Source organism: Choloepus didactylus, chromosome 4 (genome assembly GCF_015220235.1).
Source record: "Choloepus didactylus isolate mChoDid1 chromosome 4, mChoDid1.pri, whole genome shotgun sequence".
Classification (NCBI taxonomy): Eukaryota; Metazoa; Chordata; class Mammalia; order Pilosa; family Megalonychidae; genus Choloepus; species Choloepus didactylus.
The window spans coordinates 51509890-51527465 of NC_051310.1; the positions used below are offsets into that span (position 1 = coordinate 51509890).

The window sequence follows — 17576 nt, forward strand, 5'->3', positions numbered from 1 at the left end:
GAGGTCAAGAATTTAAGGGGTACAAAAATGAAGTGCACAACAGAAGTGCAAAAGTGCCTTTTAAAAGTGTGGTTGATTCTCCCCCCTTACAATAACTGCTCCCAAGAATCAGAAACACATAAATCTGCTGTTATAATGTATATTTCCTTCTTGTATTGTTATAATGAAAAATTATATCTAGTATGTCAGTGCTGACTTGTGTGGGAAAAGATTTAGTCTTCTTAGATCACATTTAGTTTGCTCTCACTTCCAAGCCTAATTTCAGTAATAATAATTTTAACAGGAATATTTTAATCTCCTCTTTTTTATTTAGCTAAAGACTCAAATGAAAAAAGCTCTAAATTTGAAATACAGCTTTCTATCATATATTTTACCTGTGGTTTAAGATTTTGCATCTCAAAAGATTCCACAGTTGAAGGTTTTGAAATTTCTGAAACTAAAAACTTCAGTCTACTAAAAAAGTAACTTGCTTATTATAATAAGGGATATTTAATTTTTAGGACTAGTATGTCTGATACTCAACATACATTAGAAGCACTGGAATTCATTCAATGCACATTTAGATGCTTGCAAAGCCATAACTGAGAACATTATCATACTTTGCACTCTACCACAGATTTAGATATTAAGCATTTATTTGTAAGTTAAGTATGGAATTGGTTATTTAATTCCAATGGTTATGAGTTTCTAAATAGAATACTTCAATTTTTCTTCACTCATGCTGAATTAAGATATAAATTAAATACAATTAAGTTACATGTAATCACCTCACAAATAAGAGGGATAATGAAAAGATTTTGCTGGTATTTAACTACTTAAATCTGAGACATTTCACATTAATTTTCCCACTACTCCCCTAACTTTACATTAGTTTTAAGGTTATATATACAAATATGTATATTTCCAAGTTAGGGAAAAAAACAAATATAACAAAATGGATTATACTACTTTTTATACACAAAGTTTTGATTCTGTATTCTATGTCATATTTTAATCTCACATTTTAATAGTTTTCTGGTGGGGAATCTGCCTACTAAATGATTAAATTACATGGTGATAAATAACAATATTCAACCTAAAGAGACAAAAACACAGGGCACAGAACAGTAGTCTTTTCATTGTGACAGATTTGAAAAACTTACTTTTACATGCTTAATCAGAGGAATTTAAGCCTAAATTAAATTATTTTCTTATAATCTACAATTCCTTAAGCTTTGAAAGTTATTTTTAAAGGCCAACAGCTAAATATTATCAACATGCTATATTTCAAATCACAAATACATCGTAACCACTTATATTCTAAAGACATGGGCCAATTAACAATCACAGGCAAACACAGGCTCACAAACACACACATACCTAGACTGTCAAGCTTTGACAATTATTTTAATTAAACAGTAGGCAAATTCAAGCTGATGCAAATCTTAATGAAAAATAAGCAGCCTGAAAGAAACCTATTTAAAAATAGATTAAGGAACAACAGAGACTTAAATCTTTTAGTCTTTCTAATGGAAGGGAAACATTTCCATCTTTAGGCCTTGAGTAACATTACTGTCCATTTAAAAGAGACTAACATCTTTCCCCATGAGAAACTTCTCATTACAATGGCATGGTATTTTAAAAGGTCGGCATAAAAGAGGAATTACACATACATGATTAAATTTCTTGTTTGTTAAATCAAGCTTTATTGATAAAATGGAATTCAGAATATCTTACTAGGAACAGCAGCAGGCCCAGCCAATCATGATAGCAAAAATGTGGCAGTTTCCTACTATATGTAGGAAGCTGCTGCTTATCAATTAGCAATTTAATGTAAGGAAGGACTTGTAAAACAGGTGCAAAGAATCAAGGCATTCTAGCCCCAAGATTGATATTCTTATAAATATACTGTATTTCCTGCAATACTCATGGCAATAAGGAGAGAACATCCTAAAAGACAGTTAAATGAAGGGACTAGCTTTATCAACAATGCCAAGCCCACTGCCAAGAACATTAAGAGAGCTTTCAATAAATCTCTGGATATTCGGCTTTGTAAGATTTTGAAATTATTCTCCATAATCACGTGCATGTTTGAACATCAAGCTGATATGGCTGCTGCTCTCCCTGTCTCAACCCCAAGTCCAAAACACAACATGACTTGAAGGGCTATATATCTGTTGCCTCACACAACAAGCCAAACATTTTTGTAACTTTGATAGTGATTTAAAGCAGTTCATAATTAAATATGAGCATTTTGCACAAGGACAATTACTTTACAAAAAAACAAAATCATACAACAAAAATTGCTGGAGTCTGATTTACAACATGAATTATGGTTTGAAATCACGTTTACATAAGTCTCAAATTTACAAAACAAAAACAAAAACAAAAAAAGATCAGTTCTGGGCTAGCTGTTGTTGCACTGCTGAAGTTCTCTGGTGTAATCACTCTCACCCATGTCATGTCGTTCTTTAAAGTTGAGGATGGATGTTAAAAAGGTTCAACGAAGTTGAGCTATACTCTCCTTTGGAGGGGAAGGTAAACCCCATAGCTAGATGTACAATTTTACCACATATCATCAGTTGATGTAGAGTCCTTTACAAAAGGAAACAAAACAAAATAAGGAGCTAAATTAATGTTTGGAGGTGTCAAAACACACTTTGTGGATAAAATAGACAAGGTTTTGTAAAGTTGATTTTCAGAATATATATGTTTTTTAAAGTATATAAGTATGTGTGTGTGTAAACATGAATACATCAATATTTAATCTGTTCAAAGAATTGTTAAGCCTTTGTTTTTCTTTTTGGAATAAAATATTTGAAATCTGGTTTAACTATAAGGTTGACCAGATGTATTTCAAAGTCAATGAAACTACTAAAAATAATTTTATTTTCTTCAATAAAACCCAATTTATTTGTAGAACACCACTTTTATGAACTCTTATTGCATAAAAAGATTGAGACTTCACATAAGACATTTGAAGAGGCTTCATAATGTAATATATAAAATATTTCAAAGCTATGCTCAAATGATTTTAAGTTACCATTTTTCCGTAAATATTCTGTAGTAGAACTGCACCAGGCAACTTACTTTAGAATATGGCATCCTAATGTCTTAAAAAAATTTTTTTTCCAATGCCTGTTTTTATTAATAGAATTTTCTATTTTAATATTTAAATGAAGTATACATTTCAGGGTTCTTGGCAGGGGTATTTCTAACCATAAAAACTATTTGGTGGAGATAAGCATTCTCAAGTTAAATGTTGCAGCTGTTTACAAAACTCAGAATAATTGAAGATTCTGAATAGAGATATTATTACCAACTTCAAGAAAACCTTTAGCGGAGGCAAACGTTCTGAAGTTGATTGCTTGTAGAGACTTACAGAACCCAAAATAATTCAAAAGGACTTTCTTCTTTTTTGAGATAGGTGGCCACTCACCATGATTATGTCCTCAATCACTAGAACTGTGGTGCAGGCAGAGATCAGAGCAAGCAGAGTTCAAAGCAATCAATCAGGGGTGTGTGTGAGAGAATGGGTACAGTGAACAGCTCTGCAAAAACAGGTAGGAAGGATATGCATTTAGAGTGGAGGGGAAGGGTAAGCAGAAGAAGCTAAAATGCTACTTACAGTGTCATCATTTTTGTAAGGATTCAGTCTATTGTAAACGGCTTCAATTACATTCCGCCTAAATTTTAAAAAATGCAGAAAATTAATTCTTCAAAAAAGCAAAACAGTGCTTAAAATTCATAGCCAGGTGTTCATTAAAATGTCAAAGATAATATAATACTTAGAAATTATTTTAGTTCTAGTTCTTACTCTTAAAAAGTGAGCCTACTTTAAGATATTTGGACCTCAAAGTTAAAAGCAGAGATGAATTCATTCTAAAATGCAGCATTCCATTAACCCAGTTAATAGAAGACTGTAAGTCGTGGTTTAAAAAAATCAGTCTATACAGTCTATTTCTATTTGAACTGGCTTAAGCTGCATGTTAGTTTTGAAGTAGAAGTAACTTCAACATATGTTGTAAATTAATTTAGATATATTTTATATTTAAGTTTCTGCTTTTCTTAATGCCCCTATTAAAACTGAAATGTCAAATACAACATTTCCATGCCAAGTCTGCAGTGGTATTTATAAGTTTATAGACTTCCTACCTCCAAAACTGATTTGAAAGCAATTTTTTAGACAGTTATTTCATAGGTCACATCAGAAGAAAAAAGTTTCTAAAAAATAAAAGCTTCAAATAGGGACTTTTGTAACTGTCATTTAGTAAAAATGATTATAAAGAGCATGGCTTAGTTGCAAAACACAGCAGGGATTCAAGGAAATTAGTTAAGAGTATACTTTTGTAGGCCAATTTTATGGATATTTAAGGTAAAAATATTTTAACACTTGAATTATAAAATTTCTTGAACTCTTCATTTTATATTATTATGATGTAAGGTTTAATAATAACACAAATTAGTCCAGTTCTATGAGCTAAAGTGGACAGGGGAAAGGCAAGAAATGCATTCCCCCATCTTCCCTGACTCCCCAAACCAACCAACCAACCAACCAATCAAAAACACTGGGCAAATGTGAGAAGCGGAAAATTGACCCAGATGAAGGAAGAATAAGCAGCTTATCCCTGGGATTTTAAGTTATCCAGTAGTTGACATGATCAAACCATCATCATCATCATCATCATCATAATGATGACTCTTAGAATTTTATGTATTATGTAGTTTAGTTTAAAAAGTGTTTTTACTAAATTATCTCATTTATGCTATACTTGGAAATCAATGTCACCAAAGCCTCCACTGAAGACAGCCTTCAGTGTAACTAGTTATTAATTGATGACATTCTGGTATGAATTCTAAACAAGCATCACATATCATTAATAACAAAAACCACTGATCCACAGGTTAAATAAAATTATTTTGAAAATAATTCTATCACTTTACAAATTAGGCAAACACATTGGATCCACTACATCAACATTTTCATATACTAGCATCAAATATAAGAGGGTGCAGAATGTAACTTACTTGCTTGCCAATTCACCCCCTGGTGGGAGGCTGGGGATGTTCTCACTCGCTAATGTGCGCATCACATGGACTAAGTCGGGGACGCCTTCCCCCTGCTTCTTTATGATTTCTGGGAATCAGAAGTACTTTTTTTGTAAGTGCTATCCAAATTTAATTTAAAAATTGAAACAAAGATAACTTAGTTTTTAAAAGATGCATTTACCACATTTGATATTTTATAAACTGGTGTCATAAAAAATCAAGTTGACCTTTGAAAATTTATGGCAAAGGGGTACACAAAATGACACAAAAGTTGAAAAGAAAGAATTTCGTGTTAAATCAATGTATTACATAATCAGGTATACATGTGTACAAATGAGAATATCCTTCTTAAGATGACAACCAGTTACTTCTGAGGAGATCAGCTCCTCTTTAGACTGGGAACATGCTTCCTGAACTTTGCCCTGTAAAATACATTGCACAGATTTTTTGTGGTAAATAATTTCAAGATTTAAAAAAAAAAAAACAACAACCTTTAAATATATGGGAATGTATTGCTCATATACTAATCTAACTCATTTTTACATATATCTTTATACTTGCAAAATGATAGTTAAGTAGCATGCACAAATTAGGTTATATACTAAAACAGCACTCAGCTTAATTTTTATCTAAAGTGTCTTTGAACAGTTGATATAGAATACCATTTTCATAGTTGATTATTTAAACAAAGCCTTGAATGAAAAAGGTCTAAGTTTCACGAAAATTTTTTAAAGAAAAAGATTTGACAAACCATACATCTGTGTTTAAATTAACTTCATAACATCTAGATATTAAATGGGTATAGTGATATGATCTGCAGTGTTGTGCAGACGTATACTGTTATTCATACCACACAATAACAAAATTATGTACACAGAACTTAACAAAGAACTCTAAAATGTCTTCATTTGGAGTTTTAACACAGTTAACTCTAAATGCGATATTATACCAAAGGTATCTGTAAGTTTTATCTTCAGATTTTGTTCAGTCTTTTGTTTTTCATTGTTTATGGTAGGAAATTTTCTTTTAGTCAACACTTGGTCATGAAATTATTCTAGTTCTCACTTTGTAAATACCTTTGAAAATAACAACATATATAAAGATCTTTCATTCTTTGATTAAGCCTCAAAATATTAATTCATCATTAAAGGCACATTTTAAAAGCCAGACATTGCTACCCATATTTCTTTAAATGACTCAAATAGTCCTTCTGGAATTAAGGCCAAATTTTACCATCTATTATTTTTTGCCTTTTTTTTTTTTTAACCACTCTTAAATCTGAACAAAAAGCAAGGATCTCAGATTTGGTTTGCCAAGTTCCTTTATTGTATAATCTTTAACAACTAGTATATTTTTTCTACATGATTCTAATGCTGGAAATCTGCTGTACAAAAATAAAGGGATTTGATGTTTACCTAAACTGCACAATTTCACAATCTAAAACTGTAATACACTTAACATACAGTCTCTGCTAAGCCAATACAATTATTTGGATAGATAACTAGATACAATAGAAATGAACACTGATGATAAATGCAATCAATGATGGCTTCAGGTCTAAAAAAATATTACCTCAAATCATCTATATCTGATGTATCTTACATCTCTTTTGTCAAATATAAATTAGGATATTTTAGCTATGAAGAAAATGACAGGAAAACAAACAAGTTCTTTTTTTGTAAAAAAAAAAAAAAAAAGTTAAGGCTTTAAAAACAGTTACTATCCCATATTCCATGTGGGACTATCCATTTAAACTACCTGACCATTAATACTACACTAGCCTTGCTTCTTCCTGCTTTTAAAAAAGGAAAACAAATGAATTGTAAGAAATATTCTTACTATTGCCCTTGGACTATTACTTTAATTATAATTGTAAAAAGACTGGATATTTTAAATTAAAAATATATACGTACAGAAGATCCATATTCCACATATACATATACAAATATACTCTACTCCTCCTCACTCTCCTTCCCCAAGTCTGAGGGATTCTATCAGTTACCTCTAAATCAGCAAATGTAAATTATGGTAGGGCAATCAGCAGTAAAGATTTAAAAAATATACACAAACAAATATAATCTTAAACTGGCTAAGAAGGACCACAAACTCAATAGAAGTATGGTATAGACTATGAGTTGATTCTTTTCATGTGCCCAGAAAGGGAATTATTTAGAAGAGCACAGATGACAGGAGAAAGGGGAGGTGAAAAACCTTTATCCTTAACTATGGTGTACAGAGAGAAGCTGAAAGTGTTCTAAACAAATAACATGAAGTTTAGCAGGTCACAGCTATTTAGTGAAGGAATGTAGTTAAAAAACTAAAGAAAAAGGTATTCAGTGCCTGCTTTGGAAATTGATACAGAATTTTTAACTTTTTAAGACATGTAACAACTTTTACAATGCAAACAATTACATTCTTCCTATGTTTTTAAATAGCAGTTTTAAGTAATATAGAATTTATTTGATAGTTGCAGTCTCATCAAATCTATCTCAGTAAAGAATACCATAGATTTAATTTATGACACAAAATAATATTCCATTGAATGATACAAGTATAACAACATTCAACATATTGAAAATATCAAGTATCAAATAAACTGCTCAAGTGGCAACTTTTGTTTGATAGTAAGAAATATAAAGCTTAATAGAGTAACAAAATTGTGTCTAAAGTGATTTTAATTCCATCAAAATCTTACTTTAAAAGAGTGCACACTAATGAGAAAAGTAGCAATTCATTTCTAAAATTTGAACCCATTTCATAGTAAATAAAACTAAAGTATTTATTCCTATTTAAGTCAATAAGAAAACATGTATGCTCCCAAGTTACCTTAAAGTACCAATACATTAAATATCAACTTATCCCAATACATATTAATTATTCTCATGGTTTCATATTTTTCCACTAAGCAGCAGTTTGAACCAATGTGATAATGGCTTTGTAACACTAAATATGTTGTTATTTTATGATATTATCTATAAATAACATTTAAAATATAAATATTCTACAATCCTATTCCTAATAGGCAGGAAACAAATTCATTGAATATCACGTCCAATGAATGAAATACCAAATAGTACAATCATATATTAGATTTATCACTATCTAAGTGGTAGAGGGTAATAAAAACAAAATAGCAGCTCTAGACAATACTGAAAATCAAAAACAATCATGATTCCAGTATCAGACTGATTATGATTGACATCAAACAGCTGAAAGGGAGAAAATAAGATTAAAGTACATACTAATTTTTATAATGTAGACACAGCAGGATGTAATAGTGTGGTAGGTCAATGTTTATATGTTATCAGGGGTCTTTAACATGCAAACTAATGATATCAGGAGGCCAAAATACCTTTTAACACTATATAGTCATGTCAAGCTCTTTTTAAGGGAACTGCTTACTTTACAAGCTTATTGCATAAATGCAGTAAACCTGTATTCTCAGAGAACTTAACTTTTATACCAGTATTACTAGCTGCCATCAAGGATCACTTCAGTTTTTTCAAATATTTAAAGGCACTACACTGCAGAGTTACAATCATCTTACTAATTGTCTCAAAGAAATTTCTGCAATTACGACAAATATACTTCTGGAATTCCTAATTTACTTCTTGATCTTATTCCACATTTACATTTCTGTCAGGTAGAAACCTAGTATGTCTTTTATTCAGGTCGATCTTTGTTTAGGTGAGGCAGTTTAGGGTTTAGGCAAAAAGTCCTGAAATAGTTTAGTTTGAAATAGTTTAAATAGTTTTAAATTTTAAAGAGTTACGGCATATCCAAATTGTTAATAACCAAGCCATAACCTTTCAATTATCAGAACAACAAAACACACAAAATAAAACAAAATCCCTACCAATCCTAAATTAATATACACTGTTTTTCACAGAAAGATGGCATTCAAATTATCACCATCATAAATAATCTCTGAATTTGTAATTAAATAAACCACAAATCAGATTTTCCTGGCATAAAATTACTCATGCCAGTGAGTTCATCAAGAATTTTCAAAGCACACAAACATTTTAGCCTTTTTAAACAAATGAATCCTGAACAGAATACAGAGGGCCACACTAGCTGTTACTTCTTAATATAACTCTGATAGGACAATCAGCACACATCTAAATTGCTACTACAGAAATATTCTTTCCCACTTTTGTACACTTAACACTAGATGTCAAAGGCATGTAAAGATTAAAAGCTAAAATGTTAAGTTTGTGTTGAAGGTTTTTCCCTAATAAAGTTACTTATTTTTTGTTAAATGATCCACCTTCTACTCTGCATTCCAGGTACTTGTCCAACTCTGCCTCCTTCTTCACTGCTTCGGGTGATACTTTGGGTGCATTTGGAAAACAGATCAATATCACACTCATGTTGTCTCGACTTCCCTGGGAAGAAAAAAGTTTGAGAAAATTATTTTGGTTTTCTTTTTGCCCTTCCATACATCCTCTTCAAACCTCTGAGAACCTTTAGAGAGATGTCAATTATAATTATATTTGTTCTAATGAGACTATATTAGTTTTAAGGAGAAAAATACATATGTGTATTTTGGGGGAAGGGTACACACATACATGGGCACAAAGTATATGCAGTATATAATAAATAGTATAACCAAACTCCAAAAGACAGGAAAGAAATATTACAGGTTAAATTCTACTGCAATATTTAAAATAATTCTCTAAAACAAAAAAATTTCTAAGCATTTACTGGTGGCCTACTTAACTTGAAGTTACACCTAACACAAATACACAAACACACACGTTCACTTGATATAATAAAACAGAAAATTCCAGTGTTATTTCTCTCAGGGGATTTAACCTGTAGTTACATTTGACAAATTTACATTTAAAATAATTTATAATAAGCATCGTGGGGCTAATTCATTCACTTCATAAAAAGCAGAAACATGGAATTAGAAGTAAAACTACAAATAAAACAGCTTTTAAGTCTTATAATTAAAAACACTGACAAGTTTTAGAAAGCACATTCAATTTTAAATAGATCTAAGTATTCAAAAATGTTGAAATTAAAATACTTGAATCACTATTTGCCTCCCCTTACTCCTCTCCTATTAGTAATTGGAGTTAATTTTTATGTATTTAATTCTGCCACATAGAAAAACTGGTCTCACAGATTAGTTTAAACAATAAACAGTATAAATAACTTAATATTAAAAACGAGAATCTTGGGGGAAAACTGTATATATAAAGTGGAAGCTAAGCTGTAATTTACTGATACAGGCACTGAAAATTCTCTTAAGAAAATGGTTTTATCTAGCTATCCAGTATTTAATTCAAGTGCTACAGAATAAATTCAACACATGGATACTATTTTCATAAAAGGGAAAAAGAGCATATGTACCTTAAATCATTTTACTGTTCTCCCAAAATTCAGAAATTGGAATCAGTGTGCTCTATAAGGTTTTTGCTCTACTGATTTTTTTTAAACATACAGTTGTGTTGGATGTTACATATACCTGATTTCTAAATATGATCAGAGTGTAAGATTACAAGTAGAGCCAGCAATGTATGTATAAAACTACAAAGAATATTATGTTGGTTTTTTATTTCTGCGCTCTAAAAGAAAATCAAATTTAGAGCCTCGGAAGTGTTTTAGAAAATGAACATAAGTTTAAAAAAATTAAAGAATTAATTAATGACCATTATTGACAAAATAGAACAGTGTGGTTGAAAGAACACTTGCCTATATTCTAGTCTTTGTGCTGCTACTTACGAAGTAATTGTGTAATTCTGGAGAATTCATTTAACCTCCCTAGGAAAGGGGATGTATCCAGTACATTCAATTTGCCAAACTAGCTACATACATAAATGTATCAGTTCATTAATTTAATCCATCAACAGTCCTATGACTAGATAGTATTATCTCAGTTCTTCAGCTGACAAAAATTGAGGCTGTGAGAGGCTGAGCAATTTGTTCAAGACTGTACAGTACAAAAGTAATAATTAAGCCTTGATCCCAGACAGGTCTGTCTGCCTCTGAAGTCAGCAAAACCTTCTGTCTTTGCTTCTTCATCTGTAAAACAAAAGGCCTGTGCTAGCACATCTATGTATATGATCGCATTTGATCAACCCAGCAACCCCATGAGATAGAGTAATAACTGCCTTACCTTTTTCACAATTAAAGAAACTGATTTTCCAGATAGTTTAAATAGCTTACCTTATATAGTTTAGTCAGAGTCTCAAATCAAGTGCTTCTGACTCCAAATCCAAGGCTATTTCTATCACATCACACCAGATGATCCCTAAAGTCCCTTTGTAGTGCTACTGATTCGGTATACCATAGTATCAAATAAATGCCATAAATGTACAGAGATATCACATGGTAAAAATGAAATAGTAAAATTCTAAAATGCTTTTCATTTATAGATACTGAGGCCTAAGCCTCCCCACTCCCTCTTTTAAAACATGAAAATAATCCTTTTACCTTTGATAATCTTTGATAATCTTCCACATGATTAAAAAGCTTGAATAGTAATGGTTACTAAAATACTAAACTTTGCAATTACAACTCTTACATAGTTGGCAACCAGGTAATTTTATTTCTGAAAAGTGTCCCTATGATGTGTTTTCATAGTTGGTGAAGATTATACTACATTGGGACAAAAATTTCTGAGAACTATAGGTTCTAAGATTATTAAATACCAGAGTAGTAATTAAAAAGACAAAATAGTTTTATCTTTAAAAAAATCTATCTACCTTATACAAACAGGTGTCGACTACTTCATTGCAAACTTTCTCAAGATCATCAGTGACTTCAAGTCTGGATCTTACAAAATCACAGAGCTCTTCATTTCCCATAACATCCCAGATACCATCACATGCAAGAATAATGAACTGATCATCATCTTCAGATCTTTCAATATCATGGACTTCAGGCTCTGGTGAGACAAGCTGCTCTGTAGGACCTTTTCCATGGACACATTTGTAATCAAAGTCCCCAAGGGCTCTTGACACAGCCAGAGAGCCATTCACACGCTGAATCATCACAGAACCACCTGCATTTTGAATTCGTTCTTTTTCCAGTGGATTACTTGGTTTATGATCTTGTGTGAAGAAGTGAACTTTCCTGTTTCTACAAAGTAAACCTCTTGAGTCTCCACAGTTAATAAAGTAAGTATGATGGGGAGAAATTAAGACACCCACAGCTGTTGACCCACTTCTATCTGCACCATGTTTCTTCTCTGACATAACTCTCATATGTTCATCAATCTCCAGAAAACCTGTTCTGATTCCATTCTTTACATTTTCCACAGAAGGTGCTCCTGCAGACCCTTTAAAATCCTGGTTATTGGTGATGTGATCTAACAAATGCTCACAGCAGTATTTGGCAACCTGAGAACCAGCATGCCCATCATACACAGCAAAAAATGACCATGTTTCAAGTCCACTTGGCAAACCAATCACAGCTGTATGTGCATCCTCCATTTCAACGCGCCAGCCTTGCATACTGCTTAACCCATATCGCAGCCCATTACCCTGCCCCTGGGCATTATGCTTTTCCATCTTTGGCTTGTCTAAAAATGCTCCCATTATGTCTTGATCCTCTAGGTCTGCAAAGGAAGAGAAACAGGAGAGTTACCACCTGTTTTAATAACAAAATACATATCCAACAACTCTTAAAAGAATGAAGGAGAAACACAGTCTTAAATAAGAATTCACAACTCTTGTTTTGAGCAGACACTCACTGTGCTGCTGACTTGAAATCTGGAGATTAACAGGAAGACTTGGGGGAAAGGCTCATCAGGCACAGTTCCAAATGGACAACAGATAGGGAGAGCTAAAGCACTGGGATAAAAGGAGCTGATGGGACACTTTCTCTAAGGCACAACCACTTGAGGTAGAGAGGAAACCTAGCAGTGGTCATCAGCTAACATGAACACAACCAAGCTTTAAGGAAACACTGAATATGTGCAATCTCTTTGGGAATTTCAGAATTGAGTTGTGTATGTATAGCAATCAAGAAAAGCCAAATGAAGTCTACTAATTCAAACATCTTAGTCAAACATTCAGGATTTTCTACAATTTGATTCCAAACTACCTAGTTTTTCTCCCACTCCATGAACCCTCTGCAAAGGTAAAAAATGATCTACTCATACATAATGCTCTAAATTAGCTGCTTCCTTTAAGCTTTTGCTCTTATCAGTCCCCTTAACTAGAATCCCTTGCCTCTCATCCCCTGGTCAAATTTGAAAAAGTATACTCATCCTTTAAAGACTAGCTCAAATTCTACCTTTACTATGAGGTTTTTGAGTCTTTTATTTTTTATTCAGTTTTATTGAGATATATTCACATACCACACAGTCATCCATGGTGCACAATCAACTGTTCACAGCACTATCATATAGTTCTGCATTCATCACCCCAATCCATTTTTGAAATTTTCCTTATACCAGAAAGAATGAGAACAAGAATAAAAAATAAAAATAAAAAAGAACACCCCAATCATCCCCCCCATTCCACCCCACCCTTCCTTCAGTTTTTGCACCCATCTATCCACTCATCCATGCACACACTGGACAAAGGGAGTACGATCCATAAGACCTTCACAACCACACTGCCACCCCCGGCAGTCCACACCGCCACACTGTCATCTTCAAGAGTCAAGGCCACTGGGTTGGAGCCCAGCAGCTTCAGGTATTCACTTCTAGCAACTCCAATACACTAAAACCTAAAAAGTGTTATATATATATATAGTGCACAAGAACGTCCACCAGAGTGACCTCCCGACCACACCCAAAATCCCCAGCCACCGAAGCCATATTTCATTCCATCCTGCATCTCCCTCCTGGCCAAGAAGATGCCCTCAATCCCACGAGCCAGGTCCAGACCCATCCCTGGGAGCTACACCCTGAGTTGCCAGGGAGATCCACACTCTCTGGGAGCCAAGTCCCAGGCAGGGGGGGAGGGCAGTGAGACCACCCTCCAAGGTGGCCTAGTTAGAGAGAGAGGGCCACATCCCAGCAACAAAGAGGCACCCAGGGGGAGACTCCCAGGCTTATATAACCACAAGCAGGTTCAGCCTCTCCTTTGCAGTAACAAGCTTCACAGGGGCAAGGATGTCAAGCTGTCAGTCCCCAGTGCTTGTGAGAACATCAGCAACAATCCAGGTGAGGAAGTCCAACAAGGTTTTTGAGTCTGATAAAGCCACCAAGTTAATGACTATAAATGTTCCTGCCCCAATTTTCAAGTGCAAGCAATTATACATACATATAGGAAAGCTTATTATATACAAATAAAACAAAATTAATCTATTGGTAATCAGAATAATCTATTAATCTAATGGTAATAACATTATTGTATTGCATTATTGTACTCTATGACCATTATGCATAAATGGTAACAGAAATTTAAGGATCTAGTGATTGCCCTCCTGAAAGCCTGAAAGTTCAGCCAACCTAATCTTTTCCCACTACTCCAAAGTTAAAATTCCTGGCCTGGAATAGGCCAACATGCAATGTAGGGAAACAGCTGGTCAGATTTAGGTTGTCCCTTATTTGAGTAATAATCTAGAAAGGTAGAGACTTGGCATCAAAGTCATCAAATTAGTCACAATTCAATTCAAAGCAATCCAAAAGCAGGATAGAATGATGAACAGAACTTTAAGGGGAGCTGGGAAATGGGGGGCAGGGGATGGGGAAAAGTACCTAGGTAAATCAGGATGCAGTTCTGAGATGAGGGGACTGGTAATGCCAATGATGCTAAACTCAGAGAGGAAGCAGGGAGAGAAAATGGAAGAAGAAAAACCTGTTAGGAGGGCAATAAAAACAACATTTGGTTCCCCAGAAATCTTTTTTTCCTTATTTTTCCTTCTAGGGTCAAAGGGATACACAGGCAGAAAAGACTGGTTGATTAAAAATTAATTATTAAGTAATGATAAACCATCCTCCTGTCTATTCCTTCCCCTATTCCACTAATGGAAGGTAAACAATGTAAACTAGCCATCATATATCCCTATTGGTGGTAATAATCAGAATAGTTTTCTGATACCAAGTCCATGGCAACAGTGAGTTTTGACTGGAGAAAGAATAGCATAATGACAACTTATTATCATATAATGTTTAAAAAGAATTCTAAATCATTCTGCTAAGTGTTTTACAAGCAATACCTTATTTAATCTCAACAACTCTTTAAAGTGGCTAATGATATTATCTTCAATTTATAGATGAGGAACCTTCGAATTACAGAGACTGACAAACTTGGCCAAGGTTAATCCACTAATGAGTTTAGAGGAATCAGGATTCTGATCCAAGTCTGCCTGACTATTTAAAGCACTAACTTTAATCACTAAGGCAATGGGTCTTAACCATGGCTGTGTAATAGAATTACTAGTGGACTTTTTTTGGGGAAAAAAAATCCCAAATCAGAACTTCCAGAGTAGGCTTGGAAACTAGATGTGTATATTTTAAAAAGTGTCACATGTGATCTGAGGCACAATGAGGTTGCAAACCACTGTAAAGATTAGATAGAATGCCTCAGCAGATGTGGGAAAGGAGACAGGCAACATAAGGGTCAAACAGAAAAACTCAACTTAAATTGTGGCGAATCAAGACCACTATTCCAGGCTAAATATTTTGAGGAAAGAAAACAAAAGATACGGGTAAAACTAAAAAACATACTCAATGGGTAAACCAACAGAAGGCAGGAATGACAAACTTTCCTCTTCTCCTTTAAGAATTCCCCAGTAGCATGAAAGTTAGATCAAGAAGTTATGAAGTTAGATCAACCTGGTTTCAAATTCTGGCTCTACTACTTAATAACTGTGTGACTACTTATCCTTTCTGAATCTCTCCATCTGTCTAATGAAGATGGTACTAATTTTATAGGGTTCTTTTGAGGATCAAATTAAATAATGCATACAATGCACGTAACAAAGTGACTAATACATTATAAGTACAATATAGTATAGATATTATTACATAATTATTATACTATTTTTTCCTGACAGAGGGAGGAGTCAACCATATGTTTACTCCTTGCTACCAGTTTTGACTACCTTTAAATTAAAATCTTTGCATGATATACTTTAAAACACAGTTTTAACCTCATTAATAAATGGTGAAAGGTGAATGTGTGACAAAACACTACTTCATATTCATTTGGCAATACCAAGAGTTGGTAAGTGAGGAAACAGGAACTCCCCATACTTGGGAGCATAAATTCATACAAAAACTCTGAAGAACAATTGGCAACAGCTAGTAAAAATGCACATAAGCAACTACTTAGCAATTCCATTTCTAATTATATATCTGAGAGCAATGTTTTGAAAATTGTGGACATGGGTGATGAAATCAATTTAATGAGTTTTCTGTGGCCTGCATTTTAAAAAGATGAAACAGAGTGCATCCAATATTTACCAGTAAAGGTAAATAAATACTGTTTCTTGAAGTTTTTGTTTCAGACATACATACGTGTTTACTGAGTCGAAGTAATGTGATTCTTACCGTGGTCAGTCAAAAAGCTTGAACATGCTACTTTAAGAAACGCTCCCATATGCCCAAGGTACAATGATCTTTTTAGAGAACTGTAATAGTAAACAACTGGAAACAACTTGCTTCCAACTGTGGATAAATAAATTAATGGAATACTATTCAGCAAAACAGGTCTATGTATATCAATACATGTATTTCTCAAAAACAACAATAAAAGGCAATATGCTGAACAATGGTGCAAAACAACTGTTTACATATTTCGTAAAAGTATAAAAACAAGGATAGGAAGAATACAGGCCAACTTCAGTATAGTGGGTAGTCTATGAGAGCAGGGACTTTTTCTTTTATTCACTGGTGTCTCCCAGCACTTAAAACAGAGTCTAACACACAGCAGAAGTTCAATAATATTTGTTGAATGACTAGTTTCTCTCTGGAAGGAAAAAGAAGAGAATGGCTTCAGAAAATGGACCAAAACGGGGAGTCAACTGTATCTGTGATGTGTTTTCTGGGCTTTGAAGAAGTAACAGGGACTTGTAGGAACATACTCTCTGCTTTATCTCTTAGTTTTTCCTTTATTACTTTTACTCAGAAGTCAAAAGAAAATCAAACCAGGAGCCAAAGAAAAGGAAATCAAGAAATAAAAAAAAAGCACATAAAATGCTCTTAAAACCTACCTAAGGTAGAGGTAAGTATATCTTAAGTTAGGAGCCTGGCTTTCTCTTTCATTTTTCCTATAGCCTACATCCTCACTCAGTACAACTAGATGAGACAACAGGTGCTCACAGGCTTAATAACAACACATGACATTTATGGAGGGATTACTACTAGCCAAGCACTATTTTAAAGGTTTTTGCATGTATTAACTCCTTTAACTATCACACAATCCCTAAAAGGTAGGTACTATTATTATCCCTGTCTTACAGATGAGGAAACTGAGCCATGGGAGGTTAAGAAATTTGTTGAAGGTCAACAGCAAGTTGCCTAATCTCTATGTCTCAATTGCTAGGCTGAGGGGGAGGAGCGAAGGTATTAACCCTTAACTTCCTCATCTGTATAATGGGTATATTACTACCTCTGAATGTTGTAGCAAGATTTAAAT

The 17576-nt window shown here is 33.5% G+C and overlaps 1 protein-coding gene across 1 annotated transcript in view; it reads right to left on the bottom strand.

The window, feature by feature from the left end:
* Positions 1-1656: 1656 nt before the first annotated feature.
* PPM1A (protein phosphatase, Mg2+/Mn2+ dependent 1A) overlaps positions 1657-17576 on the bottom strand; it is a 50225-nt gene continuing 34305 nt past the window's right edge. Inside the window, exons 2-6 of the mRNA XM_037832595.1 lie at positions 11745-12598; positions 9299-9416; positions 5008-5116; positions 3608-3665; positions 1657-2574 (exon numbers count right to left, since the gene is read on the bottom strand). Of these exons, the coding sequence (XP_037688523.1) occupies positions 2545-2574; positions 3608-3665; positions 5008-5116; positions 9299-9416; positions 11745-12578 (1149 nt within the window). The 5' untranslated portion in view covers positions 12579-12598 and the 3' untranslated portion in view covers positions 1657-2544. The remainder of the gene's footprint in view (positions 2575-3607; positions 3666-5007; positions 5117-9298; positions 9417-11744; positions 12599-17576) is intronic.